Source organism: Belonocnema kinseyi, chromosome 10 (assembly GCF_010883055.1).
Source record: "Belonocnema kinseyi isolate 2016_QV_RU_SX_M_011 chromosome 10, B_treatae_v1, whole genome shotgun sequence".
NCBI lineage: Eukaryota > Metazoa > Arthropoda > Insecta > Hymenoptera > Cynipidae > Belonocnema > Belonocnema kinseyi.
Window position 1 is genome coordinate 32,834,369 of NC_046666.1, and position 11,746 is coordinate 32,846,114.

Consider the following 11,746-nt stretch of genomic DNA (forward strand, 5'->3'; position numbering starts at 1 on the left):
ATGGTCCAGCCAATAAAAACGAGATCGAATGCTAAGAATGGTCAACTAGTGAATACAAAATCAGATGAGGATGATGATGAGGATGATGATGATGATAATACATTCAGTAAAAGCAAGATCAAATGAAGGTCCGGATTCTATAACCCCTTATAGAATTTGTTGCCTTAAATAAGCTTTTTCGTTTTTCTGTTATGCATAATTATTTTATTGCGTGGACATTTTTAATGCCAAATTTAATCCTATATCGAATCCTAGTTTTTACAGTGTTGGATGGTATTGGCTTGGATGTGGCCAAAATTTTGCAGCTATGTGTTTTTGTTCTAATGGCGAGATAGCTGTGCATTCAAATCCGCCTTTTACTGCTTTTGTGCAGAGAACTGTGAAAGAAAATATTATGGTCAAATCCATAATTATACAAGCATTCTGATTTATACATTACTTGGAAATTATCAATAAGTACCTAGTAGGGTGCTCCGAAATGTTTTCTCGAATTTTTGTGGATTTGGCCCAAATTTATTCGAATCCTCAGAAAAAATAAATGCGATTTTTGAATGTTATTTAGAGTTTTTTATTTAGAAGCATTTTAAAGGTTCCGCAATGTTGAGATTTCGCATTTTAAAGATTCCGCAATTTAGAATTTCCGAAATTTAAAGGTTCTGCAATGCAAAGCTTCCGCAATTTTTAGTTTCGGAAATTTAAAGGTTCTGCAATTTATAAATTCCGCTACTGAAAGGTACCGTAATCTAAAGGTTCCACAATTCATAGGTTTAATAATTTATAGGTTCCCAAATTTTATTCGTTATGGAATCCTTGGCGTTTCAATAATTACTTTTTAAATCTCACTCCACTAATTGCAGTACGGAAGATCCAATTTATGGAGCATCTAAATTGCAAAACCTTTAAATCGCAGAATCTTTGAATTGCGGAACCCCTAATTTGTAAGATCTGTTAATTGCGTAACCTTTAAATAGCAGAAGGTCTAAATCACGGAAGCTGCCAATTTCGGAACTTTTAAATTGCACAACCCCTAAATTGCGGAACCTATGAATGGCGGACCCTAGAAATTGTAAAACCTTTTAATTTCAGAAGCTTGAAATCGCGGAATCTCTAAATAAAGAAAACTCTAAATTGCGAAAACTTTAAATTGCACAAACCCTAAATTATGGATCTTTTACCTTTAAATTTAAAAAACTCTAAATTGCGCTGCCTCTAGATCGTGGAACTCCTAAATTGTGAAACCTTAGAATTTTAGAACCTCTAATTTTCGGAAGCTCTGAATTGCAGAACAGTAAAATTGTGGAACCCCTGAATTGCATAAACGCAAAATTGCGGAACCTTTAAATTGCGAAACCCTTAAATTGTGGAACGTTTTAGTGCAGAACCTTTAAACCACGAAAACTCTCAATTGCGGAATCTTTGAATCGCCGGACCCCTCAATTTTAAAATATTTTAATTGCTGAACTCTTATATCGCGAAACCTCAAAAACACGGAACCTCTAATTGCAGAACCTTAAATTGCACAATCCGTGAATTGTTGAATTTAAAATTCCGAAAATCTCTAAACTGTGAAACCTATGAATCGCGAAACCCCTAAATTGTAAAATATTTTAATTGCGGAAACTTTAAATCGCGAAAACTCTAAATCCGAGAACTTCCAATTTCCGCAACCTCTAAGTACAATGTAAGAAAAGGCATTTATTTTTTATGAATTCGAACAATGTTTGGGGCGCATTGCAATACGAAAAAATGTTCGATTCGATTTGTGGACCATCCTAATAATAATAATAATAATAATAATATAAACAATCACATAAATAAATGGACTTACCAAGGGCATGGCCCTTGTCATTGAAATGAAGTTCTTGGCCCATTCTATTCCGGTATCTACACATATACCTGAAGCCCACTCGACACGATTTTAGAATGCACCACTCTGTTCATAAATTTATATATACATAAATATATGTAATTTATTGAGCAGTCACTCAATTTGACTGATTTTACGTCACTTTTGATTGATGTGTCAGTCGTCGAATGCGCCCTATTTAAATCAATCAAAATTGACTGTAAAGTCAATCAACCTCTGGCTTATTCAAATTTAGAATGCACGTAATTTTCTTCTGTTCAACAACTCAATTTGAGCCTTTTTTTACTAAAAAATGCTACATCTTAATTTGTTTTCAATATCCGACTCAAAATTAGTCAAGCTTTTTTCTCTGAATTTACACACCATTTTTTGAGCAAACAAAATTAAAGAATATAAATTATTACGTCATAAATAAGTCATTGGTTTCAGTATCGTGTAAAAAATAATTTATTACCGAAAAAAGCAGTGCAATAAATCAAAACAAGTTTCACTAAAATTAAACACTAATAAAATTTAGACCCTTAATTAAAACCTTGTAAAATTTATTCTTATACTGACCTCCAGCCTCTTCTAGGGTCATAGGATCTTTAGGTCTATACATAGCACTAGCGCCATCGTAAAGAAGGTAGCACAGAAAGACAAACGTCAAAAATTGCATGGCTCTTAATCTTAAGAAACTTTTCAAAGGATTTAATTTTAATCGACTTAAATCAATAACAGAACATTGCTTTAGTTTCTGGCGTTATATATAGAAAATGTACCTATACTTTTTTATCGAGGTTACGAAAGATGCTTATCATAATAACTATTTGCTAAGCAGCGAAAAATGCCACATCGTGATAAAAATTTCGTCTTTATAATTATGCGAACAGTGTTCATAATGAAATACATAACTCATGCCAATAAATCTTCTCAAGGCGCTCGCGACTTATCACAAAATTGATTAATATTTGGTACAATTCACGAAAAATATGAATTTGCCTAATTAAGTTACGTAAAGCTTTTAAATATGCTGTAAATATCCGCACCAAAAATTTAAAACATTTATTACAACGTTTAAGACGAGGAATTAATTACTCCTGCAATCCCACGCACCCTCGCGCAATCCAATGCACTCTTATTCAATCCCACGCACCCTTATGCAATGCATATTATGAAAATTCAGTATAGGTCTATAGTGACTTTCCCATAAAAAATTTCTTATCTTTTTAACGATTCGAGAAGAATTATTGTGGAGAATCATTATAGGAAATTAAGAACAGAAAAAATTGAAAATAATGAAAGAGTTAATACAAAAATAGAGAATGTAAAAAGTACATTGTGTCTCCTCTGCAACTGCAATCCCATGCACTCTCATGCAATCCCATGCAGTTTTACGAAAAATCCATGCACTCTAACGCAAACCCATGAAATCCTTTAAAAGTGTTGGATTTCCAATTCAATAGATTAATTTTCTGCAAAAGTTAAATTTTTTACTAAAAAGTTCAATTTTCAAGCCAAAAAGACGAACTTTCTTAATGACAGTTGAATGTTTATATTTATCAACCCAAATTGGAATAATTACATTTTCGCTTAAAAAAATATATTCTTAATTGAAAAAGAACGAAATATAATATAAATATAAATAATAATATTGAATATTATAAATAATAATAAATATAATATAAATAATATTTCCTTTCAAATAAACTTATTATTCATTAAGAAAATAAATTTTTTAAAAAGTAGGTCAACTTTCAAACAAGGAGTTGAATTTTGAACCGAAAAAGATTAATTTTTAATAAAAATGTAATAGTTGGTATTTCGTTTAAAATATATTAAAAATTAGAATAAAAAGTAGTTCAATTTAACAAAAAAAGAATAAAAATCTATACATTGCTTTTATCTTAAGCACACGACAAATCTCGTTTTTATACCTTCGTTAAAATTTCCATTCCACCGGTAAACAATTAAACATTTTTTATGATTGCTCAGAAATCACATAATATTTATTCGTATGCTGGGTCCAGATGTAATGAGTAAAATTTTCTCTCGGTTTTTCAAATTTGACAAATGTGTAGAATTCGTAACGAAACATCTACTGCCCCCCTCCTTTCACCCCGTGCAAGGGCCGATCCAGAAAATTGTTGAAAATTCATAATTTTGGTTAAAATGTTGACTGTTTAATTAAAAATTAACTGTTTTGTTAAAAATTCAACCGCTTTGTAGAAAAATCGTCTTTTTGGCTTTAAAATTCAACAACTTGTTAGAAGTTTAAATATTTGGTAGAAAATTCAACTGTTCCGTAAAAAATTTGCTTCTCTAACTCAAAAAATATTTTTTTTGAATGAAATATTAACTATTCCATTTTGGGTTAAGAAATTAGCTTTTTTATACTAAAAATGCAACCATTGTGTTGAAAATCAGTTTTATTTTTGGTAAAAAGTTAATATTCTTTATAAAAAATTCAACTTTTTGGTTAACGTTAATTCTTCTTTCGAAAATTTGTCTTTCTGGTAGAAATTCAATTTTTATTTTATACAAAATTAATCTATTTCAGTTAAGGATTTAAATACTCTGTCAATAATTCGTATTTTTGTCTAAATTAAATATGTTTTCTTTATATTCAAAATATTTTCTTTGATTTGTTGAAATTTCATATTTTCGAGTTGAAAATTCAGCTGTCCTTAATAAAATTTCTTTGAAATTAAAAATTATTTATTTAGATTAAAATGTAACTATTCCATTTTTACTCAAATTTGTTTAAATTCAAAAATCAAACTTTTTGGGTGAAAGTTCGTCTGTTTTATAGAAAATTAATATTCTTGGTAGAAAATTCGACTATTTGGTTAAAAATGTATGTATTTTCATAAAAATTATTATTATTCGTTCAGAAAATTTCTCTTTTTGTCTTAAAGATTAAATGTTATTTTTTGTAGATTGTTATTTGTTGAAAATACGTCTTTTTGATGAAACGTGAATCTTCTAGTATTAAAATAAACTTTTTGTTGAAAATTCATAATTTGAAGTTGAAAATCAAACTTTAATTTACAAAATTCGTCTTTTAGGATTGTGCAACTTAACTCTTTGTCACAAAATTCTACTTCTTTGTAGAAAATCCATTTTTTTATTAAAAGATTACAGGTCTTCTGAAAATGAAAAAAATGTGCGCATACTTTATCGGATTTAGCATAATTGAGCCAGAAATTAAATTTTTTTAAAGCTTTATCAGAGCAAATCATCTAATGTAAGTTTGTAGATATTTTTGAAGATAAACAATTTATCTTCTTAATATAGTTCAAGGTAACAAAAACTCATGTGAATTAAACCATAATTATAAATATTCCTGCTGAATACAGAAATTATTTTTTAATAAAGAAAAAATTACTTGGATCATTTGGATTACGTGTTATTCTAATTTAAACTAATTAAGTTTTAGGCAACAGATTTTTTAAGTTAAAAAACTTTAATCTAGCCGAATCCAAGTCATTAATTTTTCCTTAATTAAAAACTAATTCCTTTATTGGATTGGATTTTTGTTCATAGTTTTAAATTTTATATTCTTACTTGCTATCAAAATAGCACAGAAAAATCTACCATTTTTACACCTATAGAGTAAATTTCATATACTTAAAAAAATTTCTAATTTTTCAAACCTCCCAGCACCACAAGAATTTTTTTTAATTAGAATAAATGCCACTGAGTTTCTTTCACTGAGAAAAAAATTTGGGAAATTCAAATTTCAATTTCTGTACGCTTCTAATTCACATTCCTACAATATTTTAGGCTTTCAATATTTTCATCTAGAAGATTAAATAAATAATTTTCTGATATTAATTTTTGTCAAAGGGAAATAGTTGTAAAATTTCCAGTTAATATTAAAACACTTTTAAATTCAAAGATCCAAATTTTTAAGTTCAACATTTAAATGTTGCAACTCTATAGCATAGGCTATACAGTTTTTAAAATTTTTAATTAACAGCTTTTAAACTCTAAAAATTAAAAATTATATTTTTTCGTTCAAAATTAACAGTTTTTAATTTATAAGCATGAAAATGTAGCAAATTCAAAATGAAACATTTAAAATTCTTGAAAAACAAATATGAACGTTGTAGGGTGAATATTTGTTAATTAGATACCTTCAAACAAAAATTCTGCGAAATTTTAAATAAATTTTTGTATTACGAAGGAATTTTAAAAGATTTTAAAGATTTCAGAATTTTGTTCCAAGGAAGTTTCAAGAGATTCAACAAGTTTCAAAGAACATCAAAACATTTTCAAGCATTGGCAATACTTAAGGTTATTTTTAAATATTTAAAGTATTTTGGACTTTATGGAATTTTTGAAAAATCAAAAAAATGTTGCATTGAAATTGCAAATATAAATTATATTAAGCTGGGTCCTTTATTTTTTGTTACCTTCATGTGTTCTATCTTTTGAGTGGAAAAAAATACAATTTATATACACTTCTTTAATGGATTTAATTTATTTTACAAATTTTGCTAAATAAATTCAATTTTCTAGAAAAAATTAAAAAGAATATTTACAACCAAAAAATTGGAAAATCGAAGAATTCCTCGTCATTTTAAAATTCTAAAAAATTCGAATGCTTTTTAACTTTTTCAAATATTTTGAAGGTAATTTTTTTGCAATTGAAGACAGATAAATTAATGTTTATGATTTCATATTATGACCATTGCAGTATTTCGTAAGAGTTACAAATGTTACAAAATCGTGTTATTCTATAAAATTTTTCAATATTTTTTCACCCCATACTAAGAAATATCGTAAAATTTTCAGGGATGAAATTTTTTGGGAAGAGGGAATAAGTATAAAAAGTCGAGAGAAAAATTCCAATACATTTTCGAAATTTTGCACAAATCAGCGCTGCAATCAAGGCGAAGGGAAAAATGAAATACGCAATATTTTTTTCTAAGAATTTTGTTTGGTGTACTTCAAACTTCGGAGGGAAGGGTGGCTTTTTAACAAAATCTATTTTTCGTAAATTACATATAACTATATAAGGCGCATCAAAAATGAAAATATTCAGAAAAATCTGTTAGAGTAAACTTGCTTTTTTTAGCCCCTGGTAAAAAATTGTTTTCAAAGTATCAAAGCAAGTTCAAAAAATATAAAGATGAATCAGACCTTTAGAATAATTAATTTCCTTTTAGAAATTTCTCCCTTATATTATTTACCTTAAATGTTTAAATTAACGTAACGTAAATTAAATAAGAATAGATTCCCGATTTTCTTGATGCTCGAAATTAAAGTACCGGATTTTTCTGCTGATCTAATTCGAAGTTCGAAATTAGTCTGCTAATGAAATAATAGATTACATAGATTCTCCATGTAAAACAGTGAATACATTTTTTAATTAAAAATAATCTAAAGTGAAAAGTACTAGGGATAGATTTCGGGGGCCGCTTAATATTATTATCAAGATGAAAACATTTATTTAATAAAATGTGATTTTAAAAAATATTTTTTATTTAAAAATGTAATGTTTGTTTTATCTGGAGTAACTGCGGACTCATTTTGTAAAATTTACTAGATGTTGGTTTAAAAAAATTATATTATTATGGAACTGAGAACGGCCATCCGGCCGTTATCAACCTATTCTTCTATAACGCGGAAGAAAATAATAGCAAGTCAAAAGACAAAAGGAATAATAAAAATAAAAATTCAAAAAATTTAAAAAATGAAAAAAGTAGGGATAATAAAAAAGGAGAAACGAGTTCAAGTGCACAGGATTTCGTTAATCCCAATTTAGGAAACCAAAATTTCATTTACAGATCGCGAAAACCCATTACGTGCTACAATTGCGGGAAAATAGCAGACAAAACCAGAGACTGCTAGAATTATGATAAATTTTGAAAACAATAAATTTGAAGTGTTAGTTGACACCGGCGCAACTCACTCTTATATAGGTGGGAAATTTATAAATACAGTAAAAGAATTAGATTACGAAATTAAAAAGCCAATAAATGATACATTAATGGTAGCTAATGGTCAAAAATTAAAAATTACAGGACAAGTTTTAATGCCTATCAAAGTAGGTCATACGGAAAAATATTTATTATTCAGTCTGGTACCAAATCTAAGATGGATAGGAATAATGGGAACCGATATGATTGAAAGATTAGGTGTAAAAATAGATTGTGAGAAAAAGATTTGGTGGTAACCACAATTACCAAATATTAAATTTGCGATTGAATCACAATTAATTAAAATGCAGGAGCCAATAATTAAAGAAACGAAAGAAAATGAGAATAGGGAAAGTGATAAGAGTAAATTAAAATTCGGATCCAAAATTAGCCTGCGAAACGACATGCTAGAGAAAGAGATAGACTTGCTACCGTGCGAAGTCTCTTCTCCCGTTTCGCCACATACCCCCACCCTAACCCCTCCTTACAGGTGAAGCACTAGACTCGATCCCGCCAGCAACCCAGCCGGCACAGAGAGTACGGGACAATTCTGCCCCACACTCTGGATCCAACGTGACGAGCGACGCAACACTGGCACGTGCCAGCGTAGGCGTACAGAGATTATATAAGCGGGATAATCAAAATATAGAGAGAAACGAAAACAAATAAGGATTGAAACAAAATAAACACAAAATTAAGGGCGAAAAATAAAGATAGAAATTTAGATACAGAATTTAAAGGGCCATTGGAATGCGGTAAAGAGAAAAATGATTCTAAATTAAAAACGGTGTTAGATAAAAAGAAAGAAAAAAAGGATTCAATAATAGAAAAATTATTCGCAATTGGAAAAAGTAATTGGTATAGTTTAAGAATTAATGCGGTAATAAATAAAAATAATAAAAGTTTCTGAAAGCATAGTAGAGTTGAATGAAGCACAAGTGCAATTAGGAAATCTGATTTTTAAAAAAGTAATAAATCAGGGAAGAGAATTAAAACAGACCCATTTGGCTAGCCATAAAATAGATGTGCAAGATCACGAACCCATTAAGCAAAGATACTATTACGTATCACCGAAAATAAGAGAGATTATGTACGAGGAAGTAGATAGACTTTTAAAAGAAAAAATAATAGAACCATCGAATAACGATTGGTCAAATCCGATTATAATGATAAAAAATTCGAATGAAAAATATAGATTTTCTTTGGATTTTAGAAAAGTAAATAAAATCACTGAAAAAGATTTATATCAAATTTCGATCATGTCTGAAATATTAGACACACTGAGATCAGGTAAATACATGTCAAAAATAGATCTTCGTTCAGCATATCATCATAATTATAGTCTCAAAAAATTTTCAAGAACATTTAAAATACTTAGAAATTGTTTCAGATAAAATTAAAAATGCAGGTTTAACAATGGGTTTGGATAAATGCGAATTTGGATGTTCGGAAATAAAATATTTGGATTTCAAAGGGAATGAAAAGGGATCACAAGTTGATGAAGACAAAATCGAACCAGTTTTAAATTTTCCAAGGCCAAAAACAATTAAACAACTTCAAAGACTGATAGAAATGGCTTCATGGTCTATGAAATTTATCCCTAAATTTGCAGAAATTATGGAACCATTACAAAAGTTATTAAAAAAGGAAGTAAAGTGGAAATTGTATGACAAACAGGAACAGACTTTCACGGCAATTAAACACTTACTAACGACAGCACCAAATTAGAATTAGATTTCGAATCGAAGGAAAAAGATTTTAAAGAAATTGAAGAAAACTGGTATAAAAATAAAATGATTCATGTAAAAAATAAACCAGAGGAAAATCCTAATTGGCGAATACGCGATAATCAATTATATTTTTATAGACCCAACCTTCTAAAATCAAGCTTAAATTTAGCTAGCAACCCTTGGAAATTAACAATACCGAAAGAATTGCGAGAATAAGTTTTAATTGAAAATCATGATATTAAACAAGTAAATTTTTTAACTTAGGTATGGAAAGAACGTATGCAAAAATTTCTAAAAATTATTTTTGGCCCGGAATGTATTCTGAAACGTTAAAATATGTGAAAGAATGCGATATTTGTCAGAAAATAAAAACAAAAGTAAACAATCAGATAGATTTGATGGGAAAGCGAATAATAGAAGAACCATGGACGGTAGTAGTATCTGACATGATGGGTCCAATGCCAATGAAAAAATCGAGAAATCAATATATTTTAGTTTTTGTTGATATGTTTACAAAATGGGTGGAAATAATTCCAGTAAAAAATAAATGATCGTCAACTAAAAAGAATTTTTATAAGCGTATAATTTCGTAATAGGGAACACCTAGAATTTTATTTACAGATAATAGAAAAGAATATGTAAATAAGTCAATAATTAATTTAACAAAAACTTTTGGCATTAGACACTCGAAAACTCCTAAATATAATGCACAAGAAAATCCAACAGAAAGATGTAATAGGCCAATTAAAACAGCAATTAAAGCGTATTTAGAAAAGACCATAAAACATGGGATGAAAATTTAGATGATCTGCAATTTGCGTGAAATACTGTTAAACATTTATCTACAGGTTTTAAACCAGCTTTTTTAAATTCAGGTAGAGAACTTCAACCCATACAAGCTTTAATTAAAGATTTAGACGGAAAAAACGAAAAAGAATTTCAAGAGTCAGAGAAATGGGCAGATAGAATGAAAACATTAAAAATAATTAGTGAAGAGGTAATTAAAAATTTAGATATCGCAAATGATACGCAATCTAAGTATTATAATCTAAGACGTAGACCTATGACTTTTGAAATTGGCGAGCGAGTACTAAAAAGCAATAAAACATTGTCAAATAAAAGGAAAGGAATAGCTCAGAAACTTAACAAAAGTTTTGAAGGACCATTTTTTATTAAAGCAAAGATTTCACCAACAATTTACGAATTAAGAACTAAAAATGGAAAATCTGTAGGAAATTGGAATCGTTGCAGCTCCACAAGTCTCCCTCTCCTCGCAATCATTTCTCTCTCTTGTTTAAGGGGTCTCCTTCAGAGGCCGGTAAACTTATGGACAACTCCGTCAACCTCGCCATCTTTCTCTATCTCCCTTGCTTCAGGGGTCGGTAAGCTTTTTTACAGCTCCGCGAACCTCGCCATCTTTCTCTCTCTCTCTCTCTCTCTCTCTCTCTCTCTCTTTCAGAGGACGGTAAGCTTGTAACAGCTCCGACAACTTCGAACTCTTTCTCTTCTTTCTTACCACCTCTATCCGATCACACATATTCTATGTCTGAAAATGGGGGGAAACCCTCCCGTCCCAGCCGTTCCACCCACCGACGCCTGACCACCCTCGGCGACGCCTTTAACGCAAATTGCCACGTGGAGGATCACCGTTCTCCTTTCTCTTCCGCTTCCAAGGACTTCGTCCGCTCGGTAGTCGTAACCGCTCCTGGTTCCCGAACCCAATACTCCATCCCTAACTCCTCAGCATCCTTCACTCCGTCTACCCCCGCTCCTTCTGCGCCACCTAGACGTCCTCATCCCAAGGACGATGACGCTTTCCTTCGGCAGAACAATAGCACTCTACCCGCCAAGGCCCCTCTGCAACATCGCTCCGCCTGAGCTCTCATCTCCGGCGTCGTCGACAAGCTACGGTTCTTCTCCATCCGGCCTCGGCGCGCACCACTGCCCTTAATCATCACACAACTTTAGATCAAGTCGGGACAAATAAAAAACCCAGTTTCATTCAGCTAAAGATTTACGAATCTTTTGCAAAATATTTGAATCTTCCAGCAAAATTAAAAAAAAAAAATTTAGCCAACCAGTTACATCTTTAATGAAAAAAGTTGATATTTACACTAAAAGGACAAATTTTCAAAAAAAGATTTAAATTTTCAGCAAGAAAGATTTCAAAGTCAATAGAGAAAAAAATTTTCAACTAAAAACTTATTAATCTCGCACAAATTATGAAATAGTGTAATTTTCTC

At 30.1% G+C, this 11,746-nt stretch overlaps 1 protein-coding gene across 1 annotated transcript; it reads left to right on the forward strand.

The window, feature by feature from the left end:
- Nucleotides 1–11,381, forward strand: LOC117181068. Its single transcript, XM_033373636.1, has 2 exons — nucleotides 1–106; nucleotides 10,963–11,381. Exons 1-2 carry the CDS (start codon nucleotides 1–3, stop codon nucleotides 11,379–11,381), a joined length of 525 nt encoding a protein of 174 aa, XP_033229527.1.
- The last annotated feature ends 365 nt before the right edge of the window (nucleotides 11,382–11,746 follow it).

Bases quoted from the DNA above. Each gene is read 5' to 3' on its own strand.
- LOC117181068 (XM_033373636.1), top strand. From the start codon at position 1: ATGGTCCAGCCAATAAAAACGAGATCGAATGCTAAGAATGGTCAACTA. The intron at 107-10,962 runs GTAAAAGCAAGA...TCTCTCTTTCAG, and splicing joins TGATGATGATAATACATTCA to AGGACGGTAAGCTTGTAACA.